At 60.8% G+C, this 16,868-nt stretch overlaps 1 protein-coding gene across 3 annotated transcripts in view; it reads right to left on the bottom strand.

Moving 5' to 3' along the window:
- Positions 1-16,868, bottom strand: part of INPP5A (inositol polyphosphate-5-phosphatase A) — a 173,684-nt gene that overhangs the window by 15,568 nt on the left and 141,248 nt on the right. For all 3 annotated transcript variants that reach the window (XM_078076937.1, XM_036080065.2, XM_036080064.2), the window contains 2 exons: positions 3,714-3,809; positions 3,511-3,585 (listed from right to left, as the gene is read on the bottom strand). In XM_078076937.1, the coding sequence (XP_077933063.1) occupies positions 3,511-3,585; positions 3,714-3,809 (171 nt within the window). The remainder of the gene's footprint in view (positions 1-3,510; positions 3,586-3,713; positions 3,810-16,868) is intronic.

Here is a 16,868-nt window from a genome sequence, read left to right on the forward strand (position 1 = left end):
TCTGTCCGCAAGGGCCCCCCTCCCGAGCTTGTCCTGCTGTGCGCCCACACCCCAGCCCGCATTCACACAGCCCCAAGCCCCTGTCCGGGAACGGACGCTTCTCAGGTGACACCGCCTGGAAACATATCCACACACCCCCCGAGCTGGCCCATCCGGTCGCAGGCCGGGCGGCCAGCATGCTGGACGCCACCCCCCCCCACGGTGGGACCAGGAGGGGACAGCGCCCTGGGCTCCATGAGAACCGTGGGGGGGAGGGGGGAGTGTGGCCCCTGGGGCCAACTCCAGCTGTGAGAGAGGTTCCTGATTAGAAATTATGTTGCATTTCTGTTGAATTGATAATTTGTTTCTCTTTGAGATTTTTCAGAAACATGATAACCAATTTCACATGTATCTTAAACATTCTTCTTGATTACAAAGTGAAAAACAGCGCGGGCGTGTGTAGACAGTGATAAAGCAGCCTGGCTGATCATACGTATCTGTCAGAAGCCGTCCCAGCCACACAAATTCCACTGTTGCTGCAGAGACACCAGGCTGATAAAGAAAAAAGAGCCCGGAAAATCAATGCGCCTTGAGCTGGAGCAGTTGCTAAACACACAGAAAACATCTCTATCCAACAGGCCGAGCGCTGTGAAGATTCCCAAGCCCTGCCCTGGGACAGCCAAGGAAAATGTAATCTCTCCAAATCCTCACCAGGGCACTCCATCCTGCCGCCCTGACAGCCACACTTATAATTAATTATACAATTTCGATGGGAATATCGACTAAACAAAGCTATAAATCATAGAAAAAGTCAATAGGCATGGACACATTCAATCATGTCCCGGCCAATGATTACTACTCTTAAAATACAATAATTATTTCCAGAAGCCAGCTTGAATTAAATTTCTGTCAGACGGGTACAAGACTGGTGCTTGATGAAGGGCGCGATGGATTTTGGGGCTGCGTCCGGCACAGGCACATCCATCCTGTGGATGGGTTGTTTGTTCCAGTGGCCGTGGGGCTGTGTGCCTCCCCACCGGGGTGCGATGGCTCGTCAGACCATTTATCTTGTCCCCGTGGCTGGTCTGGACGACCCCGCTTCCTGTGTGTGATGGACGTGGAGGCGGCCCGGGGCACAGAGCGCGCACACTGGTGTGACCCTGCGGGGCATTTCTGAAGGCACCGAGCGCCCGGGACCCTCAGCAGCAGCAGGATGGTCTGGAGAAGCCCCGGCAGACCCCTGGGGAAGGTGCCAGGCCGGGCGCGACCCTCTCCACGTGAGATTCCGGACACACCCACGACAAAGGGGCACGTGGGTCTTTCCAAAACAGCCACGTGGAAATCTACTCTGTAACTCTGAACTGCATTTTTTCATCTCTGCCTAAAATACATTCTCCTGAATATTCAAACTTTCCTCCATCTTAAAAAATTTCATATGCTAGATAAACACAGACATAAAAACTGCTATGTCCAATGGCGACAACACTTGTTTCTAATGGTAGCAACACATGCTTCGTCCAGACGCTAACAGAGAAAGACAGTGACCATGGGTCCGTGTGCGCGGGCTCCCCGTTTCCAGAACGCACAACTTCTCCCTGGCTGCCCTATGCCGCCCTGGCTCAGACCCCACAGCATACCCTGCTCACCCATGTCCTGCTTCTTCCGGAACATTCCAGGCCCTGGCTGCCCCAGTGCCACTCCCGTGTCCGCTGTTCGCCCGCTTTGTTACCGCCCTGGAGGCCTCACTGTCCCCCCGCGTCAGGGGGCTGTCTCTGTACCAGGGGCCCAGAGAGCCCACCCTGCCTCCAAGCTCAGAAAGTCACGCAGCTGCCCAGAGAGTCTCCCGGGTACTTCCCCTGCAGCTGGTGCCCCCCAACAGTCCTGTCCCCAAACCTGCCCCTCGAGCTCGCCTGTGCCCCGAGTGCTCAGGCCCTGAAATCACCGGGTTGCTGCACTCTTTGGCGTGGACGGCAGGTAGGACAGGTCCTCACCCTGGTGCCTCCCGCCTAGGGAAGTGGACTGGGCTGTAAGCGTCTGCGTGCTGAGCTGGGCACTGCAGGGGACATAGGAGGAGAGTCAACCTCGCCAGGGCCTGAGGCCCCCTGAGGAAGTGAGATATGAACTGGCCAGGGCCAAAGGGCACAGTGCCCACTGGGACAGGCTGGTGGGAAGGGCAGGTAAGGAAGATCAGAGCATCTGCTGGGGCAAAAGTAAACCCAGTGCCCGAATGGGGTGGGGGTGGAGGGGACAGAGAGAGCCAAGCAGTGCGTGAGGCCTCAGAGACCAGAGCAGGCTCCAGGCTCACCTGAGGTCCATGGGAAGTGGCTAAGGGCTTGGAGCGGAGGCCTGACCCTCTGCGCACGAGACAAGCCCCAGGCTGGGCCCCAGGCTCGGGGTACGCTGATGGGGCTCTTGGGCAAGTAAGGCAGTGGCCCCGGGGTAGTGGACACAGACGTGGTGGGGGGACACAGGGCCACGGAGGGAGGAGTGGATGTAGGGATGGAGGCAGGAGTGCAGTTCCTGGCCAGCAGTGTGAAGGAGGGACATAGGACCGACAATCTGCTGCCCGGTGGGACCGTGCTATCTCCCAGCACTGACACCTGCCAGCGTCCATCTGCACACAGACCGGAGGGATCCTCCCACACACGGACGGGAAACTGAGGCACAGGTGTAGAGTACTCAGCACGGCCGGGGCCTGAGGGCGGGGTGACAAGACCAAGCTGGGGCTCCCAGATGCAGAGAGATGAGCACAGGGATGGCGGGGTGGGGCATGAAGTCCAGGCTTTGGAATAAAGTGTCCTCGAGGTGGGTGACAATGGTTTTGGTGGCGCGGAGGCCAGACTGCAGGGCGTGGGGGGACTGGGAGATGAAAAGGGGGACAGCTATGCACAGAGCCCCGCAGAGCGGGGGTGGGCGGCAGGGAGAGCAGACAGGCTGGAGGGCAGGCAGGCGGGCAGCAGGTGTGCTCAGGTGTCCCTACCTGCCGGGGCACCCGCCCTTAGGGAAGCCTCACACTTCCGGCACGCGCCACGCAGGACCTGCCTCTGCACACTGCAGCCCGGGGGCCGTGGGGTCAGGAGCCGTCCCCTCGTAGACTGGGACTGGCCACAGTGGGGCTACCACACATGAACTGCTCATCCACCAGTACCCTGTTACCGCCCAGCTGGATACCCCAGAAACACACTACAGCAGGCCCGGATCACGTGGCGGGTCTGGCTGCCCCTGCTGCGTCTCTGGATTCTCGACGGCGGGCGGTGGTTTCAAGGCAGAGGAGTGGCTCCCGCAGGACCAGGTCTCGACCAACACGCACTGCACTCTGCACACACACGCGTGCACACACGCAGCCACGGGGAGGCCTGGTCAGACGTGCACACGGAGCCCAGGCCTGTGCCAGCCGCTCTGAGCACCTAGGGCGTGAGCACCCCACCTCCCACACGGAGGGTCTCCAGCCCCGGGGTGGGGACTGTCCCAGCTGCAGGTGCACGGTCCCGGGGGCCCAGGACCCCAGGGGCATCTGGAGGCAGCGCTCACCGCAGTGCCGTTGTTGTCACGGAAAACCTCCTGGTTGAAATAGTCGAAGAGTTTCTTTTCCAGCTGAAGCATAACCTGCAGAGTGGAAGCGGACGTCAGCGCAGGTGGAGCGGGACCACGCCTCGAGCAGTCCCTGCGCTCACCAACTCCAGTGGCCACGGTGGCCTGCTGTGGTCGCGGCCCTCAGCTTGGGGTGCGCTTACCTTCCGGTCATTGTCCGACTCGCGAAATATCAGCTTCACGACTTCATTGGTGTCGGCGGCGCGGACAGTCTGCATCGTGGCCTTTGTGCAGAGAGTCTGGGAAAGACACAGAAGGGCCTCAGTCCCACGAGAGGGGCCCACAGCCCGTCTCCTCAACGCGATCAGCACACTTCCTGGCCTCTCTCCCTGACCCCGTCCTTTCCAGCCCCTCCACGTAAAGGGACCGCGGACCCGCCCGCACGGCAGCAGGAGTGTGACGGGCACCCCATCCAAGGGCAGGCCTGTCGGCAAGCGCCGCACACCTGGAGCGGGCCCTGGCCTCCTGCCCACCTCTGCTCCCGGGAGCTGCCCCACAGCTGGCTCGGCTCGGACCCTGGAAGGTCTGCTGGGGCTTCACTCACTGCCGTCTCGTGCTGTCCCCGTGGCAGGCTGGGGACACACACTGCCACGAGATCTGCCCCATGGCCAGCAGGACAGGACGGGGAAGGCAACACCAGGGAGAACAGAGGCCACGCTGGGTTCGGGGGCAGACATTGACCGGCTGAGGGAGGGAACAGCTGAACAGGCGGGGAGAGGGACGAGGGAGCAGGGTCAGCCCCATGGCCGCACCGCACAGCCCAGGTCACGGCGAGCAGGCCACCGTCTGATGGACTACAAACTAAATTAAGTCCAGGTTTGTTGAGAAAATTCTCCCAGTCGGAACTGGGTGTGAGGCAGGAAAGGCTGGGGCAGGTGCCAACGAGTGGCTCCCTAACGGCAGAACGACACTGGAGACCCAGGGCAGCAAGCCGGCTCCCGGGGCCCCGAGCCATCAGGGCTACTGAGGAACGCATGTAACAAAGGAAGTACAAGGGACTTGTCCTTGTTCAGAAGGAGAGCAGCACAGAGAGAAGGCAGACTGGACGCGGGAAGCGGGGGCCCCCAGCCCCTGCCGCTGATGATGCTCTTTCCTTAAGGAAAGGTCACATGGGACCAGGGTCCATGCACACAAAATGTCCAGAAAGGGCACATTGAGGCTGCCTGGGACTGAGACTGGTGCGTAAACCAAACCGCAACGGAGCTATTCTTTAAAAATGACTAGAAGAGTTTTATTTAAAAAAAAGAAAAAAGACCACTGCAAGAAAACAACTAATTTTGACTCACAGGCCCTTGTGAAGTTGTGAGAAGCCCTTCACCCAGGGAAGAGCGGGAGAGCAGGCCCGGGTTGGATGGGGACCCCTCCTGAGCAGGGACCCACTGGGATGAGCCGCAAGCCCCTCCAGAGCCGCGGGGCAGACCCCTTCCAGGTACGCAGGGGGTGGGCACGCACATCGCCCAGCATGGGGCAGGGGAGGCAGCGGCTGCCGTCCCCACAGCGTCCTCCAGGACAGGCCATTGACATTCAGAGCACAGATGAGTTAAGCAGGTCAAGCCCCCAAAGTGGCTTTTGGACTCATGTGTCACAAATCAGTCTGGCCGCCTTCAAACAGTGCGGATTAGAACAAGCGCAGGAACAATCCGTAGCAGAGCGCGGCCACCCTGCCCACCCCTGCGTCCCGAGGAGGTCCAGCTCCATCCAGATGCTAATGCGCTTAAGTGGCTTAAGTGCTTCCTTGAATGGGGGAGGGCTCCACAGGCAGACGGCCATTGTAGCCACCCCAGGACGCGATTCAGGAAATTCTTGGTTCTTCTCCCAAAGGCATCTGCTAGAAACTTTTTAAAAAAATTGCTTTATTTAGCCATTTTGGGCGGGCTCCCAAAGTATAAACATCTGATCAGCCCAGGCGCTGGGAGAGAGGCCGGCGCTTTCTCCGCACCCTCCCACGGAGCCACCTCATTCACCAGGTTGTAAAGAAGTGATCAGGCCCCGGCCAGCCTGGCCTCGGCCTCCTCTCTGCTTTCAATCTGCAGTCATGACCAGCCATGCAGAAACCTGCAGGCCAGGGCCTTTCCGCTCGCCTACTTACGGAAGGGATTTTTCCTTTGAAAGGAGAAAAAAATAATACCCAAAATGCTATTTTTTAAGAGCTACCTAAGATTTATTTCATTACCAGCAGCCACACGAAGGGGCAGCAGATAGGACAGCCCCGCACTTGGTCTTCTTGGCACTCGGAGTGCCGGTTTTTGTCTTGGAATCTCACGGGACCGCTGTCCCCAAGGCTGTCCACCTGTTGTGTGGATAATGAAATTCTTGGGTTTCTTCTCAGTCCGGATAAGTTCTGAAGCAGGGCTGCTGGACGGGGCAGCCCCAGGACCCAGGGCCCCAGTGTCAGCCCAGAGGGCTATTTCCAGTGCTTTCTGTGGGTCCTGAAGTTTACAGCCAGCCTGACACAAAGCCACCAGCGGTCGGAGGCGCCTGCGTGCCCCGCCCATCCAGGAGCTGAGTCTGTCCCAAGCGCTCCCACTCAACTGCCACCATGCTCCCCCACGGTGCAAAACCCGACCGAAGACGCGAGCACCCCTGGACCCTTCCAGCCGGGCCTTCAAGATGCAGTCTTGCAGAATCCACTCCGTACCCTCTGCTGCAGACAGAAAGGCCCTGTGGTCCGAGGCAGCACGGACGGTGAGCAGGTGGAGCTCAGTCCCCACCGCAAGCATGCGCTGGTCTGACCAGCACCTACCACGTGCATGACAGAGCTCCAGGCTCCTGGGTTTCCGGGAATGCCAGCTGGCTGGATCGGACAGGTCAGGAAAGTCCTGAGTTCGAGTCTCCTTTTGGGCCTTCCTGAACAAAGTAAACAAACTGGGCTGATCTGGGGGCAGCTAGGTCTGTTAGGAAGTATGTCCCAAAGTTCCATGCGGTATGTGCACATAGACCAAAAACATCTGAACATAAATTTGAAAAATTCCATCAGGAACAGGAACTAGGTAAGGCAGCTTTAAACAGAGGGCTGGAAGGTCTCCTTGTTTAAACTGCTTAGTTTCCAAACGGTACACGGAAGCCGTAGCCGTGTGTACCCACTCGAGGCGGCATCTGTGTCCAAAGCGTGGTCTCTGAGCAGGTTCCCCGCGGTTTGCCGTGAGCTCAGCCAGCCGAGGCAGACTCTCAGCCGAAGTTTCCAAAGGACCAGCTCAGTCCCGGGCAGGCAGGCGGCCTCTGCACGTGCCAGGACTGGGGGGCTGCGAGCCGGGCAGTGCAGAGCCAGCGGTCGAGGGTGTCGGGGTGAGACCATGGGGACCCCGTAACAGAGGGTTCCCGGAGGAAGAACTGGACAGTGAATGTGGAGCAGACGTGGGGGCTCCAGGGACAGGCACTCAGGGAGCTGGCGAGGGGCTGAGGGGCCCCCAGGTACAGTGTCTTCAGTGTGGGGACTGTGGTGGGGAGGAGATGGATGGACAGGAGACAGGACACGGGCCGTGCTGGGGAGGCAGTCTCTGGAAGCGGGCCCGGGCCACAGGATGTGGACAGTGGAGGGATGCGTGCACCAATGCAGGTGTGAGTCCAGAGGCCTGGCGGGTCCTTCCCTTCTCGGGGGCACGCCTTTCCATCCTCCTGCTTCCCTCTACCCCAGAAAACGCAGGAAGTTGATGTATATATTGGAAGCACATTTCGAATTTAAAAACGTCTACTGAACAGGAATGGGGAGTCCTGCCTCTGTCTGCAAGGCCTGTGTGGGCTGGGAACCTGCGTTTGGTTGTACTCTCCCCCAGAGTCAGGAGAAGTCCCCATGGGAGCGGGCAGGGGTCTGGTCTCCCTCAGGCCTGGAAGAAGCCCACCCCCCAGGCCCGCGGACGCACATCACTCTGCATATTTGGATGCACTCAGGGTCATGGCACGGGGAAGGACTGTTCCAGAATGCAGTGAGGGCTGAGTTGGGGCGAGCCTGGGGTCAGCAGGCTCCTCATCGGGGTCCGTGAAATCCCATCCCCAGAGCCTGTGCAAGAACCACGGAGGCCACAGTGGCCACAGAAGCAAAGCTAAGCTCCTGGGAACATGGGTGCCGGGAAAGGGCCCTTTCTGCTCCCGTGACTTCCTCTTACCGCCCACGTATCCTGGGTCCTGGCAGTCTGCACATCCTGTCTCTGTGCTTTGACGCAAAGTCACCTGTTTGTTGGTGGAGCCATGAACCCCCTTCCTGCAACTCTGAGCCCCCCTGTCAGTGACGGCCGGGGCCCCAATGAGGGCCACAGGCACCCAGAAAGTTCTCAGCAGACGGTCTGCATGACTTGACCTTCCAGAAGCATTCTGAGGAGGGCCCGCTCCTCTGGGAACAGGATCAGAAGGTCCTGGAAGAAGGTGCCCTCCCGCCCAGAGCACAAGGGGTAGCCAGGGACGCACATGCAAACTCCATCCCTGCAGCCTCCTGACCTGACCACTGGTCCCAGCAGAGCCCGTCCCAAATCAGCACAAGGGGGAAGGCCGGCACCTCGAGGACGCCAGGCGCTCCTTGTCTGGCCTGGAGCGGAGCTTTCCAGAGGGGTGAGCAGGGCCATTGTCTCGGGGTCGCTGTCCCTCCCCCATGGCTGCACAAAGAGGTGGGGCAAGGTCCAATCCCGACTTTAGTCAGCGATGAAAACCAGTCGGGCCAGATGTCCACAGACTGTTTAACGTGCAGGGAGTGGACGACCGTGCCGGGGCCGAGACGTCCTCAGCAGGGCCGCTCAGGGCTGCGTTAAACAGAACAGAAGCGAGCCCCAGAGCCAGCCTGGGCCCCACATCCAGACACAGTGCAGGCAGCTTCGAGGAAAACACTGGAGCGAATTCTTAAGGAATTAAGAATTAAAAATTTCTGCAGCCGCAGGAATAGACTTCTCTTTGTTTTCAAACTGAGACCACTGGGGGAGGCACTGGGACCCTGGAGAGCCTCACCGGGCCCCCATGGCCCGGGGCAGCGTCCTGGCCACATGTTCACCCTCACCTGATCTCTCCCGCCAGGCTGCCTGTGGGCACGGCTCCGGAGCTGTGAGCTAACCCGGGCTATATTCGCGTGCCCCCTACTCCCAGAGAGGGATAACCCCACCGGGAAAAGGTGTTTGATTGCTAAGCAAAGTGTGCTTTTGGCGCGTTCCAGACGTCAACACTCGTGGAGGAAAGGAGGAAAGAAGCAGCAGCTTCTCTTCACACATCTGCCTGAAACACTCCCTGGCCCACGAGTGTTTCAGGTGACCAAGTGAATGAGGGCCCAGGGAGGACAGAGGAGAAAGGAGGAAGCAGGAGGGACGAGGGCAGAGGAGAAGCCTTGAGCCCTGCCCCTTGCCGCGTGCCCAGGGACTCCAGAGGATGCGCCCCTCCTGACTCTCGGCCCGGCCTCCGTGAACTGGTGGGTGGGCTTGGAGACACATTTCCCCCATCGTTCACGCCTTTCCCAGGAAGCAGGACCCTGCTGCAGGCTTTCATCCCCTGACAGCTCCGCAGAACGACATGCAGGCCCTCTGAGAGCATGAAATCGGAAACAAAGGCGTGCTCCAGCCTAATTTCAGCCACAGATGCTCACGGGGCTGACTCTGGAAAGGCCGGCAGGAAAAGCTTGCAGAAGAAACGGCCCTTAAAACAAAGTCTCCAACTTTAAACGGAGGTGCCAAGGAAGCGGTGAGCCCAGCAGAGGGCCCGAGGGCATTGGGAGTCTCAGGGATGGAGGAGGACCAGAGCCATCGACCCCCAGACCTGGGGGTGCGGCCCCAGTGCTTCCCAGGACCAGCCGTGGGACCCTGTGCCACCCTCCCAGGACCTTCCTGACAAACTGCTACAACACAGCGGCAGCAGTACGGTGCTGGGGGGCCCCCGGAGGGAAATGACACGGCCAGCCTGCGGCGGGCTGTTCGGGGAGGCGTCTGGGGCTCAGGGAGGGGCTGCAGACACCTTCGGAAGCAGGGAGGTCGGCACTCTGGCCATAGCAGGGCAGGGGGTGGGGGGCTGGGGCCACTGCGATGAGCCAGCCTCTGCCGTCCAAGAGGAGAGCGGAGCCACCGTGGGGCGCAGGCCGGGGGCCTGGATGAGCCGAGAGACGGGCAGGTGCCCTGCACGGCCGTCTCGGGTGGCCCTGAGCTCTATGTGCTCACGCGGACTTTCCTCCCAGGCAACAGCGGTCTCTGCCCCATCTGAGAGCAGGTCCCAGGCGCAAGCCCGGGTGCCATGCACCTGCTGGGAGCAGCGGCTTCTAGATGGACCAGAGACCCTGACGCAGAGCACACAGCACAGCTCCTTTCCCCCGGCTTCACCCAGGCCCAGCGGGTGATTCTGCGGCCTCACCACGGGGTCTGTGGTGTCGGAACCACATCAGCTACGGGGTTAGAGCAAGCACCCCGTGCACACAACACGTGGACACGCATCCCCATGCACACACAGCACCTGAGACGCACAGAGGGGTGTGACAGCAGGGGAGGGCGGCGGGCCTGGTGGCCGCAAACGGGAGTGTCCTGGTGGTGATCCCCTTCGTTTTTGGGGTCAGGCTGGTCTGCACCGTCACAAAGAACGGTTCAGAACAGGGCCGAGCAGGGCAGCTTCCACCAGAGAGCATGTCGAGGTCTTGTCCTCTCTCTGGAAAGGTGCTGTCTCCAGCAGGAACTGTCCCCAACGGTCACCCATCCCATTTATGCTGACTTCCCAAAGACCCTTCCCATGAGCTCTGGCTCTTTCCAAGGTTTTCCCACCAAACCCCTGCACTCTCAGGAGAAAAGAGGCCTATTAATAAGTGTTGGGGAACCACCATCTCTGAGGACCCCAAGCGCTGACACCACAGGCTCGAGGGCCCCTGGCCACTGCAGCCGGGGGACATGGGGAGCCGCGAGCGGGTCCTGAGGAGGCGCTGTTACGAGGGTTAGGTCAGCCGCCAAGGCACCTTCCCCCTCTGTTTCAGACTGTGCACTGTTCATCCAGAACAACAACGTGCCATAAAGACCCTTTCATCTCTCCCAGGACGGCTCTGCGGACTCCCTACCAGCCGGGCCACAAGGACGGGTGCTGACAGAGCTTGGGCGCACTGGGCAAAGCCCAGTGGTGGTTGTGAGCCCACACAGGACCACGCAGCTGGCATTCTGGAAGGAAGCTGCGTGTGCTCTTCTCAGACCGGTGTCCAGCAGGTGTGTGCATGCCCCCAGCTCAGGCCAGGGACGAGGCCCTGGCCAGGGACACTAGACATGCTCTTGGTTTGGTCTCTTGAGAACACCCGGGCTTCCACGGACACGCCAGGGCTCCGACCTGGGACGACTAGAGGGCAGGGGCACTTCTTCCCACCAGCAGCGTAGGCCACAGACAGAGAGAGAGCCTGCCCACCAGCTTTGGCACCCGTCTGCAGTCCTAAAATCCCCATGAGCTGCGCTGACGCCAAGAGTGGGGTAAATAAAGCATGAACTAGCAGAACACACAGAAAAAAGCATCACAGATTGGTGAACACAGACCTGACCATGAATCAGCAAATCAAGGTCCCACATTAGGGAACTGGTGAGGGGGAACGCCTTTTTTCTATAATTACGTGGATAATTATTTTGACATCAATCTACCAACTGGAAATACGAACTAATGTTTGTAAGGCAAACTTTCTGGGAGAAAATACCCTAGGGGCGCGCCTGGGTGGCTCAGTCGTTAAGCGTCTGCCTTCGGCTCAGGTCATGGTCCCGGGGTCCTGGGATCCAGCCCCGCATCGGGCTCCCTGCTCAGCGGGAAGTCTGCTTCTCCCTCTCCCACTCCCCCGGCTTGTGTTCCCTGTCTCACTGTCTCTCCCTGTCAAATAAATAAATAAAATCTTTAAAAAAATAAAATAAAATACCCTAAATACGAAACCCAGAATTGTCATAATTAAGTATAACGTCAGAGTTTGCTTTATTTTGATGCCACAGGCCCTATCTCAAAATAGACCAGATAAAGGTTTCTTTTCTTCTGAAACAGTAATTAAATGAATTTAATGATTTAAATGAGTAAATCTGTTGTTTTAAGGCAAGACTCTTAAAAAGCCACACGAATAAGCCAACGCACCGCGCACGAGCCCCCCACTCAGCCGCTGCAGGTACAAGTGGAGCCCGCAGCGAGGAGGCGGCCTGGACGCGCGGCCCCGTCTGCGCCGGCTCCCAGGTCGGAGGAGAAACCCTCTCGACCACCAGCGTCTGCTCGCGGCACGGAGAAGATGGAGCTTCTGCACACCTAACCCATACCACCTGAGGCCGCTAAGGGCTGTGACCGCTCCACACCCAACGAGGCTTTCTCCGGGTGCCTCTCGGGACTTGGGACGTGGGCTGGCGCATCCCTTCCCTCTGTCCCGAGGATGCCAGGCTGCCCAGAGCTCCTGGGCTGCTCACGCCCACCACTCCCACCACAGCAGGGGCAGAAACACCAATTCGCTGCTGGGGGCTGAGGGGGGTTGACGGGGGCTGACGGGGGCTGAGAGGGGCTGATGAGGGGCTGATAGGGGCTGACGGGGGCTGCTGGGGGGCTGACGGGGGCTGCTGGGGGCTGATGAGGGGCTGATGGGGGCTGAGGGAGGCTGACGGGGGCTGCTGGGGGCTGATGAGGGGCTGACGGAGGCTGCTGGGGGGCTGAGGGGGGCTGCTGGGGGGCTGCTAGGGGCTGATGAGGGGCTGCTGGGGGCTGACGGGGGCTGCTGGGGGCTGAGGGGGGCTGACGGGGGCTGCTGGGGGCTACTGGGGGGCTGATGCAGGGCTGAAAGGGGCTGACGGGGGCTGCTGGGGGCTGAGGGGGGGGCTGCTGGGGGCTGGGGGGCTGCTGGGGGCTGAGGGGGGCTGAGAGGGGCTGCTGGGGGCTGACGGGGGGCTGCTGGGGGGCTGCTGGGGGCTGCTGGGGGGCTGACGGGGGCTGCTGGGGGCTGAGGGGGGCTGCTGGGAGCTGACGGGGGCTGAGGGGGCCTGACAGGGGCTGACGGGGGCTGACGGGGGCTGACAGGGGCCTGTGTGCACCTTGTTGGTGGCAGGGTCTGGGGCGTGGCTGGGCTTGGTGCGACAAGCTAGCTGGAGACCGGATGCCCACCAGCACTTCCTCCTGCGCTCGGTGTCGGCACGGCGACCTTCCTGGCTGCCGGATCTTGGAGGGCCTCCAGAGGGCTGGCACAGGCCGTGACAGGGCGATGCCCCCTCCAGGCCGAGTGGGAGCGCCTTCCCCAGGACGTGGGAGCACCTGAGGGAAGGAGGCTGGCGGCAGCGAAGTCTGCGATCTGGGGACGGGGCTCTGGCCACTGGGGGCCTGGCTGCACCCCTGCTGCTGGCTGGGGTCTTCGGCGGTTTCGGGACGCAGCGGGCTGGCTGTGGGTCCTTCTGGCCCCTTCCAAGGCCGGCGCCGTCAGTGCTGGGGGCGCCCCTCCCGGACGGGCCTCACAGGACCCGGGTTCCGACAGGCCCACCTGGCACCTGAGAGCACGCGCACGCGTCTCGCACTGACAACTGGTTTTGAAACGGCCGCCAGCCTCCAGAAGCACATGCGTCAGCATCGCTGTCAGGGATGAAGGACAGCAGGTGGGCGCGGCCGGGCAGAGACGGGAGCGCCTGGCACCGCTGTCGCCCTTTGTCACTGCGGCCAGCTGAGCGCCCCAGCTGCCACCGCACAAGGCATAAAACATACCCTCCAAGCGGTCCCGCCCGCAGGGCCGAGCCGGAGGCCGCGTTAATAATCCGCTTCGTGCCGCGCGGCCCATCGGTCGGCACGTGACGACCGTGTCTAATGTGTGCTTTAATTACGGCTCTGGCGGCGGCGCCAAGTTTGCTCCCAGAACGGTCTTCTCAGTTCTGCTCTGCAAGCTCGCGGGCATCCGTGTGCGTCTGAAACAGGAAGCCGCCGGTTCCCGGGGGCCGGGGTCCTCTCCCTCTGCATCAGCGGACCCTGCCCCCTCCCTGCAAGCCACGACAAGGTCTCCCCGTCCTGCTCGGGCCTGACTGACCCCCACCCGGGAGGAGCCCGCCCCCCCCAGCCGCCGGACGGACAATCACAGCCTGTCCCTCACAGTGGCCGCAGCCGCAAGCCGCTCACTGGCCCCTCATTGTTTCGGAGGCAGATTGAGTTAACCTCTGATGACTCCCGCCAGTGTGCTCGCTGCCCCAGGTCCGGGGAGGCTGACCTTGCCGCTCCAGCTGGGGCATCAGCAACCAAACCCAAAGCCGAGGCAGGCAGCGGCTTCTCACGGGAGCACTCCAAGGGAAGAGACCCGCCGGGCCGACGAAGCAACTGTGCGCGTTTGCACAAGTCCCCGTCAGGCAGGAGGCGCGTTCCCATCCCCTTCCTTAGGCTTTCTTACCACACGCAGCTGTGGCACCGTCCAGGCCATCCCTGGTCACCAGCCACGCTGACCTCGGGCAATCTGAAAACCACGTGTGGGCTCCTCCTCCAGAACCAAGGGTCGAGGTCGGCACGGCCTTCTCCCCCCACCCCCAGGACCTGGTCTGCAAGCACTGAATGTGGGTGTCCACAAGCAGCTGTTCCAAAAGGGGTCACTGCTGAGGGCGGTCTGCCTGTCCACCCAGGTGGAGAGGAGGAGGGACAGTGCCAGGCCCAGGCCAGTGGTGGGCAGTGTGGGCCAAGCCCCACTGCTTCCTTCTGACCTGTGTCTTTCCTGGGCCACGCTGTGGTTTGGAAGGAGAGGCTGGGGACCCCACTCACCTCCTCAGCACCACAGAGGGGCAGAGAGCACTCTGGGCCCCTGGTGGCGGATGCACAGAGGACGGCCTGCGCTCATCAGGGCCTCCTCCTCCTGGCTGCCCACACCCCAGTGCCCACCTGCCCTGTCCACACTGCCAATCGCACGGATGCCCCCAGACTACCCTTGAGAACCAGACAGGACCCCACGGCTCCCAGCCAGGCCTTGCCCACAGGAGACCCCAGCCCAAAACATGCCCTGCTGGCCTCTGGCTGATACTAAGGTCCACAGACACGGCTGCATCTGAAACAGGGCTCTCCTGTAAAAGGCAGGGGCTTCTGAGCACAGGGTCCCGGGAAGCAGACGCTCTGGAGGACGCTGCTCTCAGGTCGCTGTTTTGACTCCTGGGGGGCAGGGAATGGACGGAAAGGCCCATCAGGAAGAGCAGACTCAAGTGTCCCACCTGCTAGGCAGACCCGGCCCCCACGGCTCTCCTGGCACCCAGGCCATCACCACGGGGGTCGTGCCCTGCGTTCACCCCAGGGCACACGGCAGGCATGCGGGAAACACCCGTGGGACCACTGAGGCAGAGACACCAGCTTGGAGCAGCCGGCTGGAAGGCGGCAACCAGAACTGGAGTCTCCAACCCCCCCACGGCGTCTGTGAAGCAGAACCACCCACGCAGCCTGCCGAACACCAACCACAGGCTGTGGAGCAGCAGAGCCCGACGACCCCCGGACCCTGGGGCCTTCCATCTAGTAACACCGGGCAGCCTCCCACGAGGGCTCCGGACACACCGCGACCGTCACAGGGCTGCCCCTGGCACGGTCCAGCTCAGAGGTGAGCAGCTCGGCAGGCGTCCCGCGTGTGCACCTGCAGGGCCCGTCCCCCGAGCCGGCGCGGCCGGGGCGCCCCAGGGGATGCCGAGATGCGCGAGGCTCCATGTAATGAGCGTCTCCACACAGGGCCCCCGAGGACGAGCGTTTCTAACAAGTTCCCGTGACACTGTCCCGACAGGAAGCCATGCCTGACGGTCCCGTCACGGGCTCAGTAGACACTTAATTTGGAAGACAATTAAAAGCAAAGTGAAGTGGGTCAGAGGCCTGGTTGCGAGCCTGGCCCTGAGGGTGGCGGGCCCTGAATCTGCATTCGCCAGGGCCGGACTCAGGGCACCTGGGCTTCCTGAACACCTCTCCTCAACCATCTTCTTCAGGGCCCAACCACGGGTAGCTCAGGCTGACTCCGACTCTCAGGGTTCCCGCAAAATTTCTCGTTTTTACAGTTAAAATCCTTTTAAAAGGCCAAGCCAAGCCATTGGCAGATTCCGAGTTTCCAAAAGAGGTGTTTACACGGTATTTTAAAATTCGGTAACTAAAGACAGCTTAACTGGCGCCACTGAAATTAGTCACCAGTGAAAGAAATTTGTTCTTTTTCAGTTGAACTCATCTTCAGGTGAACGTTTGCCAAGAAGCGTGTTTACTGTTTAGCGTTCAGTCTTGAGTGCAGGGGAGACGTGTCGTTCTGGTGTTATGGGCTGTCACGAGTTGAAGAGTCCCCCCCAAAATTTGTGTCCACCCAGACCTCAGAACGGGACCTTATTCTGAAGTAGTGTCTTTGTAGATGTAATTAGTTGAGGACCTTGAAATGAAGCCAGGCTGGATTTCGGATGGGCCCCAAGGCAAGGGGACAGCGAGGACGGGGCTGGGAGAGGCCACTGGATGACGATGAGCTGCTGAGAAGCACGTGCACTGGTGCCGCCTTCTGTGACCTCCCACACCCTCCCTGTCTACACTGGGAGCCCTCCGTCTCCCCACGACGCGCCCTGGGCCCCTGTGCCTCCCCAGCACCACCACCATGGGGTCTCCTAGCAGAGCAGTCGGCAGGACCTGGATGGATGCGTAGAAATGTTTAAGCTAGAACGTAGCGGTAATGTATTTATTAACTGACCTCCTCAAAGGAGGGATCACAGAAATGCACATCTCTTCCCAGTACTTAAAACCGTACTTCGCACCTGACGTCACACAGAGGTGGGAAGGGGCAGACGATGACGTGGGAACGGAGCTTCTCACCATCTGAGCTCCGCAAGTGCAGGCAGCCTGACCTCCCTGCATCCCCGCGTCCCCTCGGCTGGAGGTGGGCCAGCCGACTGCCCCGGGTGGGGGATGGGGGACAGGACCCCGAGCTGCTGGGCCAGGGCCAGCCAGGCTGACAGAGGACGAGGCTGGGGCCCCAGCACAGGGCCCTGTGGGGTCAAGGAGGAGCAGGCATATGTGTGCTATTCCACTTCTGAAAATCTGAATCCTATCCTAAAAATAGCATTTCAACAAGACCGATGAGCTCCTGGGCTCGCTGGAGGGCCTGAGATCTGATGGATTCACCCTCCACCCTCCAAGTGAGGAGAGGAAAACTAGCAGAACCAAGTGAAGGATTTCAAAGTCCTGGTGGGATTCACTTGTCCGCCCGAAACGCTTGTCGCGGGGTGCCCCATGCTCTCCCGGCACGTGGTGCGCGACCACCCGTACGCCCCGTGAGCCCGCGCAGTGGGGTGCCATCGGATTCGTTACGTGATGAAAGAAGAGAATTTCCATACATTACTCATGTCTGTCAGCGACAGGGAGCTCTGGAATGATGGGCAGCCACCCCGGCTGACTGTAAGGAACCG

The sequence above is a fragment of the Halichoerus grypus genome, chromosome 7 (genome assembly GCF_964656455.1).
Source record: "Halichoerus grypus chromosome 7, mHalGry1.hap1.1, whole genome shotgun sequence".
NCBI classification, from domain to species: Eukaryota; Metazoa; Chordata; class Mammalia; order Carnivora; family Phocidae; genus Halichoerus; species Halichoerus grypus.